General features: G+C 41.5%; 1 protein-coding gene across 1 annotated transcript in view; it reads left to right on the forward strand.

Annotated features, from left to right (window-relative positions):
• The first annotated feature begins 885 nt into the window (after positions 1-885).
• The window catches only part of LOC107970716 (collagen alpha-1(II) chain-like), a 32,876-nt gene continuing 14,968 nt past the window's right edge, over positions 886-18,793 (forward strand). The window contains exons 1-2 of the mRNA XM_063806355.1: positions 886-985; positions 1,070-2,994. Coding sequence (XP_063662425.1) covers positions 886-985; positions 1,070-1,953 — 984 coding nt within the window. The 3' untranslated portion in view covers positions 1,954-2,994. The remainder of the gene's footprint in view (positions 986-1,069; positions 2,995-18,793) is intronic.

The raw sequence follows: 18,793 nt of genomic DNA on the forward strand, positions 1-18,793 counted from the left end.
TCCGCAGTCAGCTCCGACTGCCTCGTTTTAATGCAGTTTTTCGCAAGTGAAGGAGAGCGTGCTGGATCGAAGAGGACTCTGACACTGCTTCGGTGAAGGCGGGGAGTGGGGAAGGGGGGGTGTTGAAGGGGTTCAAGATACACCCAAGGGTCTATTTGTTTTCCACCTCCCTCTTCAGCAACCCATCTGGTCCTTATGCAAAGCACTTGCCTTCGCCCGGGATGGGGACACACATCAGAGCACAGCGTGGTGTTTTCCCAAGCCCCCGAGGCACCTGTCCCCTCACATTACACCTTGAGGAGAGTCCAGTGACCTCTGCTGCAGAGGCGACAAAGGCTCCCTGGGAAGCCGGCCTCAGTGGTGCCCAGGAATGGCTTTCAAACAGCGTGTACTCCTGTGGTCCCTTTAATAAACATAGGACTATGCTTCAGAAAAGCAAAAATAAATGCCGAGAAGTAAAAGGAAGCTATCGGTTACCCCGTTACCTCTGAAGCCTGTATATGTGAAATTTTCTTCTAAGACCGAGCATTAAAATTTGCTTCCACTTGGACATAGCCAAGATTGCTAACAGGCTGGGAACGTGTGTGTGTGCGTGTGTGTGTGTGTGTGTGTGTTGCTACATACTCTGAGATTTCTAATTTTATTTTCACCACTTTCTCCCCGCTTATTACTACCCCCCACCCCAATACACACACACTTGGCAGTATCCTGACTTCTTCACTCTTGTCCACATTTGTCTTGGCGCTCTGGGGAAGAAGGTAAGAATAGACGAACGAAGGTGCGTGCAAGAAAGGAGGGAGGGGAGGAGGTACGGTCGGCTTGCACACCAGACTGTGCTTGTTTGAGCAGGAATAGTGGCGGGGTGTCTTCGAGAGGATAACGGAAATGCCCCACCACACGCCCACAGCGCAAGTGCCGGCGTCCCCAATCGGCCAGTGGCAGCAGCAGAACCGGGGTCCACTTGGCACCTCAGGGGCTCTCGCCCGTCCGCTCTGGGCGTCGGGCTGTCCAGTTTCCCTGGGAATCTGGGAGAGGAAGGAGGCTTAGCTAGCTCTGTTCTCCCTGCCAGTACGCTGTGGCGGCGGCCCCTGGCCAGGGCCCGGCCAACTCCCCGCTCTTGGATGGCTGCAGGTGCCCAGTGGCCCATCCCCAGCGGGGGCGAAACGCCGAGCTGGCCGAACCTTCCACACGTCCAGCTCGGAGTGCGTCTCAGTCGCGCGGCAGAGGCCCCTGGGCCCGGGCGCTCTGGGTTCCCGCGGCCTGTGGGCGCGGTGCACAAGGGCGCGGGCGGGCGGCGCCAGCTCCCAGGCGGAAGGCGCGGCGGGGCCACGGTCACCGCCGCCGCCGCCGGGGCTCGGGCGGAAGCGCGGGCTCCGGGGGGAGGGGCTGCCGCTCCCCGCCAAGGCCCAGGGATCCCGGCCCCGAGCGGCTCCCGTCCGGGCAGCAGCGGATCCCAGGCCGCCCTTACCCTCGCCGGGCAGGGATGAGCCCTGCTCAGGTTCAGCCGCAACCCCGCGCGCGGCGGGGCGAGGCCGAAGCCCACGCAGGTCCGCCCGGTGTGCGTCTTTCACTCGCACACACGGAGCCCCTTGCCAGGCGCGCAGGCCCGGGCTACGAGGCCGGCTGCTCCGGCGTCTGCCACCTCCAGGACCCAGAGCCGCCAGCCCTGGGCTCCCGGCAAGCTGTGACTTCCCGGATGGGGCCATGCTTTTCTTCCAGGACAATCGGGGCTCCTCCCCTCCCAGCGATCTTTCTAGGAGGCCACCTCCAGAGATTGCGAGGCGATTTCCTCCCTGCCGGTACCAAACTGTAACTCCTCTCGCTACAGACGCCGAGAACCAAACGCTGACTATTTGGCGAGGGACCACCACCACCCAGAAAAACACACGGTTCAGTGTGCGTGGATTGTTTGCATCAGCGAGTTCATGGCGAATAGAAGTTCTCTATTTTTGATAGCCCTGATTTTCAAGCGTTTTAAAAGTTACGTTGTTCTGTTTTCTGCTTGGTCAACAACACGGAAAATGGAATATTGCTTTTTTTGTGATTCAAAATCAATTGTAGTTACAATGACTTTGAGAATTTCACGGCATCTTGTGAGATAAAATGGAGATGCGCACCTAGGTGAGAATCACTGGAGTGGATTACGTAGTGGCCGGCTGGATCCGGCTAACAGTCTCTGAGGCTCATTCCTTTTCGTTCTCAGCTCGCCCACTCTAGTAGGACTTTCATCTTTAAATTATTTTTTAATTATCATGAGGCTCTCAGTCTAAGATAGCAAAGATTGAGCGCCACATTTAAGCAGTTCTCTCAAACTAGCTTTACCTTTTTAGGGAAGTAATTCCTGGGCTAATCATTTCAGATCTGAGAACAAAAGAAGTTGCTAAAAAAAAAAAAAAACTTTTATTTACGCAGCAGATACTTATGGATCGTCTACCTTGCACCAAATACGCGCGCGCACACACACACACACAGTGAATACTGTGGGCTATACAAATAATATATAACATCTGTTGAATGATTAATATGTGACAGGCAATATACTTGCTACTTAAAAAGGATTCTATCATTTTACCCTCCCGGGGACATATGAAGTAGAGATACTGTCATCCCTGCTTTACCTATGAGAAAAATACGAGTCATGAAGTAACTTACTCTAGGTCACCCAGTTAATAAGTGGCAGGACAGGACATTACACTTTACGCCCAGTCTGATACAGAGACCTCAGCCCAACCTCTACACTGTGTCCTCCAGTCAGATCTGGGAATCTGTATATTTTGGAACCACCTTAGGTGAATGTGATAAAAGTAGAACTTGAGAAGCCTTGATGTAATCAAACTTCCTCATTTTCCTGATCAGAAAACAAACTCAAAGAAGCAATTTTTCTGGAAACACACAATTGCAGAAAGAGATTCAGAGAGGCTGTTCTGGTTTCTTGGCTAAGGTCCTTTCTACTATCCAGACTACATTGGCTCAGTCCAGGAGGAGTCAAAGAAGGTAAATAATTCAACAGTTACAAAAAGTGTACAGTCAAATCTTGATTATCCTTAGTTTCCCCTTCAAATTGCTTGCCTTCTGGATTTTTGACTGTTAATCTAGTTTCTCTCCCAGAGGGAGAGAGAAACCATGTGAAACTCGATTATTTCATTTCTGCTCATGTTACCTGGTAAGAACGCTAATATTATAAAGGAAAATGGGGGCCAGGCATGGTGGCTCATGCTTGTAATCCCAGCACTTTGGGAGGCCAAGGCAGGAGGATAGTAGAAGTTCAAGACCAGCCTGAGCAACATAGACAATCCATCAACCCCCCTCCGCAACCGCCAGCCCCACCCCCACCCTATCTCTGCAAAAAGAAAAAAAAACGGGCATGGTGGTGCATCCTGTAGTCCTAGCTACTCAGGAGGCTGAGGTGGGAGGATCATTTGAACCCATAAATTCGTGGCTGCAGTGAGCCATGGTCATGCCACTGCACTCCGGCCTAGGTGTGGTGGTGTGCACCTGTAGTGCAGCTATTCAGGAGGCTGAGATGGGAAGTGTTGCTTGAGCCCAGGAGGTCAAGGCTGCAGTGAGCCATAGTGCACCACTGTGTACCAGCCTGGGCAACAAAGAAAGAAAGAAAGAGAGAACCACGGAGACTACTGCCTTTTCTCAACAACTCTGAGCAAATTATTTCCTTTACCTAAAATCATTTGCTGATCCCCCATCCATTCTACAGGATAAAATTAAAATTAGACTTATGAAGAAGGCAGATAAAATATTACATGATATTACTACTTTTCAACACCCACAATTCTGCCTCTCATCAAACTTTGAGCAATACTAAACACGCTGTAGTCCTCTGCACATATAGTGCTGTCCCCTGCTTTGTGTTCTTGCATTATTCCCATCCTCTGCCTGGCCTTCCTTCCACACCTGTCTCTTGGAAAATGCCATTCATTTCCCAAAACTCTGCTCAGACAGCACCACACATGTGAATTTTCCTGACCCTCTGCTACCTCCCACAGAGCAATAACCTCGCGCTTGTGCAGCAGACCTCTTCTGTTCCTTACACAGTCTCTTTTATGGCTCTTAATCTGTATAATGAGTTGTTTCCATATCCTTAATCTGTATAATGAGTTTTTCCATATCCTTCTCTTCTCACTAGAGCTCCTGAGGAATCTGTCTATGTAAACTTTGTTTAGTGTATCTGAAAACTTAGGAAAGAGGCTAAACTTACTTTAAATAGAATGTTACATTTTCAAATAATATCTTCAGTATGTTTAAAGCAATATGTCCATTTGTCATATACTACGGAATGTCAAAAAAATCTGAAAACAGAGGAAAACATAGTGTATTTATTATACTTTTTCACATTACCCCATTACTTTAAATTTAGAGGTATTTCAACTTCTGGAAACTTTTCTGGAGAATGAGGACAAACATACTAAGCAGATTTGAAAATGTAACTAAAATACTGTTTAAATATAAGTACACACTGTTTCCTGACTTTCAGACACCTTGTAATCCCGGGACCTAACACTATGTCCCAGTTCCCAACACATAGAATCTGTTGAATTGTTCTAAACTGAACTGAGCGAATAGTTTAAATATCCATTGATCCAGGGCCTTCCAGTTCTAGCTCATCACAGTTCAACCTTCTGTCTCTCCTTTTGGTGAGCTCGTATCAGCTTTAGTCACTTTGTCAATCAACCCCTGTATTTGCTCTTTCCATTTGTATTAATGCTTTTAGCTAAATTATAATTGTATGTATGCTGTTTACATTTATTAGGGAAGGAGGTCCCTACATTCTTCGCCATTGGTGACAGTACAAGTTGTTGAGGGTTAGAGACAATTAATGGAGCAATAGAGTAGATAAGGCCTTCAAAACAGCTACTGGATCATTCATTCATTTATCCAACAAATATTTTTTCAGCATCCATTATGTGTCAGACTCTGAGCCAAGGAATGGCCTCCCAGACATGTAGAGGAGTCCTGTTTTATCCAACATCCCCACTTGTACTTGTTGCACAATTTCATACTGCTAGAAGCTTATGAGTGGGCAAATGTTTTCTGTACCATCCGGGACCATGAGGGTGTCCCAAGACTAGCCACTTAAAGATTTTGCTTGAATAAATTTTCCATGTCAGGTCAACTCTTTAGTGAATAAAGCACATTGTGTATATTTATGCAAAATTCAAAAGGTAATTGATAAATATTTACAGAACCTCTGGAGCACAAATAGGTATACCCATGGACCACTTCCTTGACAAATGGTCTCAAGTTAACAAACTGATCTCTTATGATAAGGAATCTGCATCTCTAGAAGGGTTTATTTCACATTTAATATAACAATACCATGACTATCTTATATGTCTGTTTATTTAAATATATTAGTAATGTTTATATGCTCACAAGGTAATTAGAAAGAATGCTTGTGAGATAATAGGTATAGTTTAATATACTTTTTAATATCATTAAAGTAGACTTTGTATATCACTAGGGAGGAGAATCTAGAACTCTAGATTCTTTCATTCTAAGGAAAGCAATGGGAAATATAGCAAGCTATGGAGAATTAATGAAGTCTGTAGTTCAGAGAAGAGATTATATTCTCCAACAAAAACACTTTCAGAACTTTTGGCTCAAGAAGCATTTCTTAGAGTACAGATTTGAGAAATAAGGGATATAAACATATCATTTTTTGGAAATGCAGTTTTATTTATTTATGTATTTTTTAATCCTCATTGACACTCGGGTTGTGTCTCAATTTGCAAAGCAACCAAAAATATCCAGTCGATTATTTGAGTAATTTAGGCCCCTAGATAAATTGCTTGAATTACCTCAGTAGTTATCGCCATTATAATTGTATTAACTTAAATGAGGAGAGGTAACACAATATATTGGAAATATTTGGAGCCAGATGATTTGGATTCAAATCCTGACTCTTCAGTTTACCAGCTCTATGACCTTGCATCACTTCTTTCCTTTTGTGGCTAAATCCTTTGTGAAACAGGTATATCTCTACTGCCCTGTCTACCAACAGGGGGATACTGTGAGAATCAAATGAGGTAATGGATGAGAAACTGCACTGTGAAATGCACAGCAGTGCAAATGTGTTTCTGATGTAGGTCACACAATTTCCAATTAAGAGAAATATTCCTTGAAATTTAATAAAAGGAATATCCAAATTGATTCTTGGAATCACTCACAGAATAGAATTCTCTGAATTAGATAACAAGAAACCACTTTCTCAAATATTAGTCCATTTTGTTTTGCTTTGTATTTGATCAGGAAAATGAGTTCTGATACTGCTAGAGCTGCCAAACAATTTCTACTCTGATTTCTAAACTGGTGAGGAAAGCACCAATGCAATGACAAAAAGTATCATTGACTTCTCCTGTCCTTTTACAGAATTTATTTTACTATGAGTTTGTATTATTTTTACTAATTTATTTTATAGGATTCATTATTCGTATCTATAATGATAGCTAATAAAATATTTATAAGGGGGAAATGGGAAGATGGAAATCAAAGGCTACAAAGTTGCAATTATGTCGGTTCAATAAGTCTAGAGATCTGATGTTCAGCATGAGGACTATAGTTAATGACAATGTATTGTATACAGAACTTTGCTAACAAGATTTTTAGGTATTCTTAAAAAAGTAACTATGCGAAATAATGCATATGTTAATGTCTTTGACTACAGTAAAGCAGTATGCATATAAAAATATGATGTACACTTATATATACACAATTTAAAAATTATTAATTCTATAGCCATTTATTCAAACATTTATGAGTTTATATGAAAGGCAGAGGAGAAAACTGAGAAACAAAAGTGTGTCCTATTGCTAGACCTTTGCATTTGATTTTGAAACCAGTTTTCCCTAAGCAAAAAGATGCTACAAATTCATAATTTTAAACTACTGGTGCTGTTCAAACTGGAAATGAGAGGAAAATGTATTAATAAAAATAGCTGTATAAGAATTAACTAACTCATCCTAACTCAAAACAACAACCATTTCTTCCAGTTAAGTTTTCTGTTTCATTTCCCACCTCTACTTTTCCCTGTAAATTTGGTGATTTGTGATTAAAATGGACATACTTTTCATAATAATTGCATTAACATGTCCCCGTTTTCATCTTACCTCCTAACTACTGCAGTAAACAGGAAAATTATTGCAAAATGAAAATACAAAAAACAACCTACGGTTTTTTTTTTTAATTTATTTTGGGTAAGGAAAGGGAAAATTTGAGCATCACTGGCCAAAATAAATTACATACAAATTGTGTGTAAAATTAAGTTATTTGATTCTTTTAAAATTCTATGATGTTACAATCATCTTGAGTGAGTTACTAAACTAAGCTCCTTTTTTTTTTTTTTTTTTTTTTTTTTTTGAGATGAGGTCTCACTCTGTCAAGTGCAGTGGCACAATCTTGGCTCACTGCAACTTCCGCCTCCCGGGTTCAAGCATTTCTCCTGCCTCAGCCTCCCGAGCAACTGGGACTACAGGCACGCGCCACCATGCCTGGCTAATTTTATTTATTTATTTATTTATTAGTACAGACAGGGTTTCACCATATTGGCCAGGCTGGTCTCGAACTCCTGACCTCGTGATCCGCCCGCCTCAGCCTCTCAAAGTGCTGGGATTACAGGCATGAGCCACTGCACCCAGCCCTAAGCTCCTTTCTGACAGGTAAAGAAACCAGGTTTGGGCTGGGCACAGTGGTTCCTGCCTATAATCTCAGCACTTTGGGAGGTCAATGCCAGCAGATGGCTTTCAACTCAGGAGTTCAAGTCCAGCCTGGCCAATATGATGAAATCCCATCTCTACTAAAAATACAAAAATTAGCTGAGCATAGTGGCGGGCGCCTGTAATCCCAGGTACTTGGGATGCTGAGGCAGGAGAATCACTTGAAACTGGGAGGCGGAGGTTGCGGTGTGCCAAGATTGTACCACTGCGCTCCAGCCTGGGCAACAGAGTGAGACTCCGTCTCAAAAAAAAAAAAACAAAAAACAAAGAAGAACAGGTTTGACATGATTTTGGATATCTCTGTAGTGGGGAGTGTAGAGTAAATAACTGGTAATTCCCATCTCTTTGCAAATAAGTGATGTTCGCTGGAGGTTTTCCTAGAAAGGCTGAGAAGTGAGTAATATTCAGTTACAGGGTTGTGAAGGTGTCCAGGGGTTTCTACTATAGGTATCTGTATGTGTGGATATGTTAAAGAGATTCCTTGGAGGCTAATGTTCAAAAACACTAGAAAACACCCACTAGAATTATTAATAACTCTTCAGTTTTATGATTGTAGTTTCCTGATTAACTTGGTAAATTAAATTGTTCTTAAGTGGACAGAATAAGAGATAGGTATATGTTTACACAAGATTGTTACAGATGACAAAAGAAGGGGTTTCACAAGGAAAGTCAGGTTAGGTATCATAAGAAAAGAAGGATGAGTAGGCAAACCCTCACGGCACCTCCACGGCTGCAGTTCTTTTATAACTTTCTTCTATTTCTAATCTTCCTTGCAGACTAGAAGGCCTGATTTCTTGCCTTTCCTCAGTTCAGTCCTCAATGCTATTTGAGAGAGATGGCTTTGCCAGCAAGAGTTCCATAGCCACCGTGTTATCTTGAAGTCAGCAGTGTGACTAGAGGCTGGAGGCTGGAGTAGATTAACCTGATTATGGACTGGCTTGGAACACGGTGTTCCTGGCCTCAGTGCTTGGGCTTCAGCCTTCTCTCCTGACCCTGAGTGTGTAAATCTGCACAGTATGTCTTTTAGCACATAAGCTTCCAAAAAGTACACAAAATTTCTATTTTACTAACTCTGCAAAAGCTCTAAAACAGGGCTGTGACTAACCTCTTGCTGTGTTTGGGGGGACTTTTTCTACAGCATATTGATTCATAATTAGTAAAATTGAACAATAGTAAAACTTTTTTGAGCAATTACAGATTAGCACATGATATTTGACAATTTTTCCTAACGAATTCATTTAACAATTCCTGAGCAACCACTACATACCAGGCACTGTTCTAGGCCCTGCAATTACAGCAAAACAAAACTGACAAAGACCACAGAAGTAGAATCTACAGTGCATGAGGTGGTTATAAGTGCTGTGGACAAAAATTAAGCAGGAAGGGCAATGGGGCGGGGGCTGTAATTTGTTAAAAATGGCTTCACTGAGAGGGTGAGTGACCTTTAATTAATGACCTGAAGCAGAGCCAGCTGTGTGCAGCATGGAGCGGGAGCAGGGCAGGCAGGGAGAGATTGCAAGTGTCCAGCCTGTGAAGCAGGAGTGTGCCTGCCACACACAGAAGAGCAGGGAGACCAGTGTGGCTGAGAGAGGGCTGGGGAGAGGAGAAGGAGATGGGGTCAGAGGTCATGGGTGAATGGCACGGACCAGATGCACTGCGCCTTGATGCTGTTGTAAGGGCTTGGCCTTGGTTCTGGGTGAGATGGAAGGGTTCTGAGCAGAGACGTGACATGAGCTGTCTTCTGTTTTATCAGGGTCACTCTGTCTGCTGTGTTGAAAATAACTAGAAAGGGACAAAGGTGGATGCTGGGAGATAGGAGCTGCTGCTGTGGTCAAGGGAGGGGTGACGGTGGATAATGGCAGCAGTGGAGATAGTGAGGAGTAGCACAGGTATTTTGAAGGTAGAGCTGGCAGTATTTCCTGATAACTTTGATAAGGGGTATGAAAGAAAGGGGGGAGTTTAAAAAACAAACCATCAGAAAACCGTAAGAAATGGAGCCTGAGCAACTGAAAGGATAGAGTTACCATTACGTGAGTTTTAGGGAAGCCTGTATGAGGAGCAGGTTTGCGGGGAAAATCAGGGCATTTTAAGTTCAAAATACCCCTATGTGTTCAAACAGAGATGCTGGATAGACAATTGGATAGTTAAGTCTGGAATTCAGAAGAAAGGTCCCAGCTGGAAATATCCATTAAGAGTTCATTTAAAGCCCTGTAAAGGAGTACAAAGGTGTTATTCAAAATAATTAACAACCAATATAGTAATGGTACTAAACAATCAAAGTACTGGAGCACAGTTCTAAAGGGTCAGGTGTCAACCTTTTAGAAATTAGATCCTTGGAAGGTCTGAGGGTCCCAGAGTGAGGCCAGAGTGGCCGGAGAGGGCAGAGGAGAGGGTGAGGAGCAGCTCTCAACTGGCCCAAAGGGCAGCATTTCCACGTTTTATCAATAGCATAGCACACCAGGACACAGCAGGTGAAAATTAGCCCCGAAGGAATACAGAACAAGAAGTCCTTCAAGGACTGAGCCCTGGGAAGTCCAATATTTAGAGGCTGGGGGAGGAGGACAGAGAGGAGACTGAGCAGAAACAGCCAGTGACATGCGGGAAATGCCAGTTGTGTGGTGTCCTAGGAGAACGGTGACTGTAAGGTCCAGTTGCCTGAGACGGTCCAAGTTGAGGCCTGTGTCTCAGCTGTACATAGTAATAGTACCACCCATCTTTCACTCTCGAAAGTATCTTTATTCTGATGATAAATTACCTGGCCTTCCTACATAAAAGCCAAGTGAAAAAAGTGGTGTAAGTAGAAGGAATAATCAAGTATTTAAATGCTGCTCCTAAGACAAGTAAGAGGAGGACTGAGAAATGGTGGCTGCATTTAGTGTTATGGAGGTCACTGGGACCCTGTCAGAAAATGGCTTTAGTGCTGCGGCAGGCATGAGGACTTGAGGTCAAAGGAAAATAGGAGGAGAGGAATTGGTGACAGTAAATACAGATGCATCTCTTAAGAAGTTTTGCTGTTTAAACAACAACAACAGAAAGAGGCAGAAAATTAATGATGAGTGGTTGGAAACAGCCTAATCAAGATAGGGTTTAGGGAGATGGGAAAATTGCAGTATGCTTGCCAACTGGGGGGTACCCTAAAAGAAAGGGGTAAACTGATGCTGAATGAGAAGAAAAGACAGTGTAGTCAGGGCTATGTTATGACTTCCATGAGCCCTAGGCACTTTTGCCATCATGGGCCCATATTTAAAATATTACGCATTATATAAAAGTGAATAAATTAACATATATTAAAGCATTTTCCTTGACCTAGAAGTTCTTACTTTTCTTATGATTTTAAAGGCGCCTCTAAAAGTATCATGAACCCCAGACACTGTACCTACCAGCCTGTGGATTCATCTGCCCTCAAAGTTGTTAGGTTGGTAAGAAGAGAATGGGGTTGGTGCACAAGTGGAGGGTTGGCCTGAGATGCAAGCCCTGGTTGTTCATCCACAGAACAGGACAGAGGGCAGAGTGCAGGGCACAGGTAGGTGGGTAGATACAGTGATGGGAATGGGTGCAAGGTTTTTTTGGTGTTTTTTTCTCTTGATTGTTTCTATTTTCTCAATGAAATGTAAGCACAGTCAAAAGCTGAGAGTGAGGATGGCGGACGAGGCATGGATGTTTGAGGAGGGAGGAAAAAGTGTGAAACAGCCACCGAGGAGTGTGGGAGTCCATTCACTCGAATGGACTGAGAAAAATGGAGAAGGATTCCAGGGCAGCAACGAAAGCCCCCTGAGGTGAGGTGAGGAATTTCAAATGAGACCAGTCAGCATGAGTTGTGTGTTTTTCCTCCAGCCACATTCAGCTGCTTAGTTGCAGGGGCAGAGTAGGAGGAGAGTTGGAGTCAAGCGGGGATGGAGTTTTGCCAAGTAAGTATGACAAAGCAAGAGGTAGCTGGGCAGTAAGATGTATGCACAATGACTATAATAATAGGCCATGGAAATTAAGCTGGGTAACGATGGAAGTGGGCATATGAAGAGAGTAGGGATATTGAAATGATAGGAGGTTTGATTGTGGATCCTCGTGAGTCAAAAATAGCTAGAGTTAAGCTGTAGGGGAATTGAATTGGAAAGATGGCTAGTGATGGTATGAGAGTGGGATGCCTGAAATTATGGAGGCATGTGCAGTTATTAATAGGAGGCCTACATGTAACACATGAATATTTTTTGTTGTGCAAAAATTCAAATAACCCATTACCTCATACAACCTCCAAATATTAATATAATCACTGTTAAAGATTTGATACATGGCCGGGCATGGTGGCTCATGCCTGTAATCCCAGAAATTTGGAAGGCCGAGGTGAGCAGATCATGAGGTCAAAAGATGGAGACCATCCTGGCCAACATGGTGACACATCTCTACCAAAAATACAAAAAAATTAGCCAGGCGTGGTGGCGCGTGCCTGTAGCCCCAGCTACTCAGGAGGCTGAGGCAGGAGAATCACTTGAACCTGGGAGGCGGAGGTTGCAGTGAGCCGAGATTGCGCCATTGCACTCCAGCCTGGTGACAGAGCAAGACTCCATCTCAAAAAAAAAAAAAAAAGAAAGAATTCGATATGTGTCAAATATATATTACACACACATACACACACAAACGCAAACACACACACATTTAATGCCTATATTTAATTTTTCTACATACATGGGATTATGCTATACATATTATCCCATGCCTTGTTTTTTCATTTAACAATATATTCTACAACTTTTATGATTGTTTATACAGATCTACCTCTTTCTTTAATGACTTCACTGTTTTAAGTTAAATGAACTTCCAACTGAACTGTCTATGGAATATTCTAGACATGTAGATAACAGTGGATGTGATGTGAAACTAATGATGTTCAGGCTCTGGGTCCGTCACTCTCACAGGCCCCGTCCAGGGATCCTGATTGGGGGTTAGCAACACATTCACATGGCCATAGATTTTTGTAAAATTTACAAGAGTAAGATATTTCAAATGTGATTAGTTAAGACTAGTCTCTTTCCAAATCTCCCCCATGGCACTTTCCCTGTATTGGATGCTGTTGGAGAAGTCCCTGTATTGGATGCTGTTGGAGAAGCTGTGAGCATTCAAAGTAAATATTCACTTCTAACAGAATTCATTTCTGAATAAGCATACATTTTCATACCTAATTTTGTATTCTTTTTTTAAGAGGGCTCTTTATAATTGAATAAGCTTCAGGCCCTGTAAAACTTAGATCTGCCTCTACAGGTTTAGCAATTCTTCTTTAATAGTCCATTTCCTCAATGATGTCTAAATTCCTGGATTCCTGGCTATGTCCTGCTGCCCAAACATCTGTTGCTAAACGGTATAGCAAAAGCCTCTTCCCTGCTCCCTCTCCAAAAGCCAGGCGACTTTCACTTTCCTAGAAAAGTCATGCTCTGTAAACCTAAACCAAATTTTTGTGGCAGCAGTGCTGTACACTAACTAATTAGGATGAAGGTATTAACCTTCAAACTGATTTTACATAGTTATGAAAACATACAAATAACTCTAACCGTCTCGAATACTTTAATTTGGAGTGTTTTTTCTATCATTGTTGCCTTAATTCTGTATCAACATAGATAATCATTAACTCAGAATTTTAGATGTACAAGATTATTTGGAGATCACTTAATCTCATCCTCTCATTTTATAGCTTTGTGAGCTGAGATGCAAAATAGGAGCTATGACTATTTACAGTTCTACTGGGAAGGATAATCATTTCTTAAGGAAGGCTCAGTCCTGAGTTAAGTGGAAGGTGAGAAGATCAAGTGAGGCACGTCCCAGCTCAGAGACAGAAAGCTGCTAACCACATACTCTTGTAAAATTCAAACACATTGTTTCTTGCTAACAGACACTAATGACTATAATAAATTAAGGAGGGTTAAGTTAAGCAATAAACAATTACATTGAAACAGGGTATAAACTTGTTGTCCTAATTAATGTATTGACCAATAGATCTTTATAGGCTGAAAACCCTTGTCCTAATTCAGCCATAATACATACGTTCTTTTTTTATGTACTAGAACTGAACCGTATTCAATATTTAAACAATAGTTACACAGAGTTAGGTCTTCGAAAAACACAGAGAGGGACTCAGAATAAATCCAAGTTTTGTCACACTTTCCTCTAAGAGTAATGATACTTTGACTTACCTCATAATATTATGAAGATTAACAAGATTATGCCTATAAATATTCTAAGCTCTTTGGATTTAAAAATTGCAGTTGGCTGGCAGTAACATTTTCTTTATGTCTAGTCTGTGTGGTTCATTTTATAATGAGATACAGCTTTAAAGTAAGGAGACTAATCTTGGACAAGCATATCCCATCAAGACTCATGTATCCAAACCTGCTTTGTCCTGCCATGTGGTCACCATGGGAAACTCTATATTTATTCTGATGAGGATTCCACTGCTTATAACATTTCCTGAACTTCTCTTTAGGCACTGCCTTGGAGTCAACTTATGAGACACAGGAGAAAAATAGCCTCCTTATTAGGGAAATTATGGAAGTACATAAAGTTCTTTAAAAAAAAAAAACTACTACTACTCATTTACAAGGTAACTCAGTACCCTGCAAAGACAAAGTTCTATGCATCTAGCAAAGAAGCAATTGCAGAAGATGACAAATGTCAGGTTAAAATTCCTAAAGGGTTGATATAAGGTTCATCAAAAGTATTTTTAAGCACATCTATGCATATGACATTCTTCTGGAAGATAGGAAGAAGAGCTTTTTAAATACGAAAAGTCAAACATCTAGTTTTCAGTTATTTTGACAAGTCATATGTTGGCCAACAATTTTAGTAAGTGTGAACATCTGTGTAGTACGTTATAATTGTTAAAGAGTTTTTATGTACATTGGTTTATCTTCACAACAACCCTAAGATATTTCAAAGATAAATAATATTATCACCTTCATTTTACTTATATAAAAATTCAGGCTCACGAAGTTAAAAGAAAGCCCAAGTTAGTGCAACTAATAAATGAGTCTGATTTCAGACACACCTACATCTAATTTCTCACCCTGGATTTCAACATTTTAACTAATTTTTTTTTTTTTTGAGACGGAGTCTCACTCTGACATCCAGGCTAGAGTTCAGTGGTACTATCTCAACTCATTGCAACCTTCGTCTCTTGGGTTCAAGTGATTCTCCTGCCTCAGCCTCCCGAGTAGCTGGCACTACAGGCGTGCCTCACCATACCCGGCTAATTTTTTGTATTTTTGGTAGAGACAGGGTTTTGCCATGTTGGCCAGGCTGGTCTGGAACTCCTAACCTCAGGTGATCTGCCCGCCTTGGCGTCCCAAAGTGCTAGGATTACAGGCGTGAGCCACCACATCTGGTCAACCCTGAACGCTTTTAACATTTTAACTAATATTTTCTAAAGTGTGTTATGAAGAATTCTATACCCTCAACATGGTCTTTATAGTGGTTTTAAAATATGTCCACAAATTATTTGACATTACTCTATTCAAAAGTTACAGCCTACAAAAGGGAAAGGCAGAGAAATCTAGTTCTCCTCTTGAGCGTGGGGTGGATTTAGTGACTCATTAGTAGATGTGATCATATGTGACATCTGATACAAGGTCATAAAAGGCATTACAGCTTTCTCCTTGATGTCATTCATATCATTCATTCTGAGGGAAAGGAGCTACCATGTCATGAGAATATTCAAGCAGCCCTATGGTGAGGGCCACATGGTGAGGAGCTGAGGCCTCCTACTAACAGCCGCATGACAGAGCCATCTTGGAAGCAGATCTTTTAGCTCTGGTCAAGCTTTCAGATGACTGAAGCCCCACGTAACATCTTGAGTACAATCTAAGAGAGACTCTGAACCAGAACCACCCAGTTAAGCGACTTCTAGATTCCTGATTCCCAGAAACTGTATGAGGTGATGTTTGTTGTTTGAAGCCCATAAATTATGGGTAATTTTTCAGCAATACATAACTGATATGGTCCTCAAACAAAGTTTGGGAAACCCTGTATTCTATAATCCTCTTAAAGATTTATAATATCTGTTAGTATATAAAGGCTCTTGAGAAGTCCTGCAGCAAAGAAACTTGTTTTTACTTTTTCATAATGCAATTCCAAGTCCCCCTTTGACAAAATATCATTCACACCCCCATGGAACTGATTTGGGATGATTTGAACTGCATCCTTATAGGTTGTTAGCAATTTCAGTTAATTGCAAATCTACAAGTAAGCATTTTGACAAAATATCAAAAACTATACTACACATCCAGTATATGTTTGAGTCTCTACTAGACATTCTACAAAGCAATGACTTGGATTCTTTCAAAATGTCAATGTCATAAAAGACAAAAATGTTTGGGAAACTGTTGTAGATTAAGAGAGACTAAGAAGGCAGGTCAACTAAATATAATGCTTGATTCTTGATTGGATTCTGGATCAGAAAAAATATATCTATAAAGTATACTATCGAGACAATTCAGAGAATTTAAATTATGGATTGTAGTTAGATAATAATAATGTATTAATGTTAAATTGTCCAAGTATAATAATTGTACTATAGTTATGTAGAAAAATACCTTTTTTCTTAGGCATGCTGAAACTGTAGGGCTAAAGAGTTAAATATCTGTAACCCTCAAATGATTCAGGAAAAAGTAGGAAAAATATCTTTTTTCTTAGGCATGCTGAAACTGTAGGGCTAAAGAGTTAAATATCTGTAACCCTCAAATGATTCAGGAAAAAGTAGGAAATATGCATTTGTGTCTGTGGGGGTTGGGGAAAGGGTGGGCAAAAGTGAGGAGAAAAATGTCAGAGTTTCTATCTAGAGTATAACTAAACAGTTAAGATGGGGGATAGGATATGAAGACCCTCTTCTAATTGCTGAATTTTGAGGTCTCTGTTCAGCAGCAGCCCCGATAGACAGATGAAGGAAGTGAAACACCTGTTCCTGACTCATCCTTCAAGTTACAGAGTCAATATTTCTACCTGACCACCATATCTCAGTAGGTTCCTCTCAGTTGTTCTCATTCACAGACCACTCTGTAAATCTCATAACACTTGCTCAGTTTTAAAATTTCAAGTGGATATTTATTCTATACCTCTTTATTGCATATCTTTTTCTGCTAGATTGTATGTTCCCTGGGGACATGAGTAATATCTCTTTCATTTACCACTTTTTTCAGTCCTTCACCCAAAGCCTGGCCCATAATATGCACTCACAATGTATTTTTTTAGAGTAAATTAATGTTTTTGTCGCTCTTTTTTTCCTACTGTGTGGTGCTCGTAGGTTACCTCTCACATTCAGTAAGTGAAAAGGGCCTTTATGCTACCTGGTGGACATACACACATACCTGTCAACGTCAATGTCTCATATCATATGATGATTCCTGGTCCCCACAGCCAGATTTTTCCTAGAGGTTAGCTGAGTATCTAACCATCATCTAGCCACAATAAATGGTATGCTGGGTTTAACAGTGTTCCCCAGAAATTCATGTCCAACCAGAACCTCAGAATGCAATCTTATTTGGAAATAGGATATTTGCATGTAATTAGTTAAATTAAACTGATGTCATACTAAATTAGGGTGTGCCCCAATCCAATGACTAGTGTCCTTGTAAGAAGAAAAACAAGAGATACAGGGACACACAGACACAGAAGGTGGAATGCCATGTGAAGAGTAGAAATTGGAGAACTGCATCTACAGGGCGAGGAACCCCAAGGGTTCCTAATAACCAGAAGGTAGGAGGAAGGAAGGATTCTTCCCTAGAGCCTTTGATGAGACCATGGCCCTGCTGACACCTTGATTTCAGACTTCTGGCCTCCAGAACTGTGAGACAATAAATTTCTGTTATTCTAAGCCACATAGTTTGTGGTCATTTGTTATGGCAGCCTAGGAGACAAATATAGATGGTGTGTATGGATATCTTAAAACTGAACTAATGTGCTAGATACACCCTTCCTAGGTAAGCCTCCACTCTAGGTCTACCTTCCACAGTAATTAGCCCTATAAGCCTATTGCACAGAGACTGACCACAATGAAAAGAGTTTCAATAAACAAGTCCCCAGCCTATCAAATTGTTAATAGGGGTTGGCAGCTTATTTGTCACCCCTCTCAGGATATTTGCATTTTAGTAAGATACTTAGACATTCAATATTCATGGAACCATTTACTCGCTAAGGTGAACTAAGTGCCCACTATGTCAGGCATCGCTGTAGGTCAGCCAGAGAACTATTCCAGGACAAAAAAGTAGCCTTCCCTGAATGCTTCAAATCACACCCTAGCAATCATTCGATGAGCTTAATGCACTTATTGGATATTCTATCTGGGGAATACAATAATATGTATATTTTCTATTGAAGAAGAGGATGCTCTGTCTGGAAAAGTTATTCTCTGTGTGAGCACAGTTTGGGGAGATACAAATGAAGAATCACGAGGAGGAAAAGCAATCATATGACCAGTCAAGCACAGTTAGGCTAATCAATGCTGGAGAATCCCACAACACACGTTCTCTCGGCTTTACTCCTAGTTCTCTGGCCTCTTGTTCTCCTCCTTTAAATGTTCATCTCCCTCTGTCCATCCTGCAAATGTTTGTGTTCTTCACCATTTTGTTGATAGGTCTGCTATTCTACATACTCTCCCTGAATTTTTGTATCCAGTTCTATTGGTGTCAATTACCATTCAACATATGTTGATGTCTCCCCAATCTAGAACTTCCTCCTAAGCCCCGCACCAACTACTTACTAGAGAGCTCCCCTCTAGGTGTTCTATAAATATCTCAAATTTAACATTTCAAAAACTCCACCTATTGCTTTAACCATCAAATCTATTCTTCTATCATAATCCACCATGTTTGTTACATGAGAAACCACACTGTAATTGGCTCAATAAGGTTAATATGGTATTTCCATTACTTGTTCAAAATTTAGTTCTTTTGAGCTTTAAGAGCAACCCCAATTCTAGTTTTCTGTGATTTTGAGAATAATTTCTGTTTACCCTGTCACTGATTCGTATTTCTCCTTTCAGACTATAATCTTAGTTTCAAGAGTCCATCTCCATTTTTTTAAGGCTTTAA

Source organism: Pan troglodytes, chromosome 2 (genome assembly GCF_028858775.2).
Source record: "Pan troglodytes isolate AG18354 chromosome 2, NHGRI_mPanTro3-v2.0_pri, whole genome shotgun sequence".
In the NCBI taxonomy this organism is placed as follows: Eukaryota; Metazoa; Chordata; class Mammalia; order Primates; family Hominidae; genus Pan; species Pan troglodytes.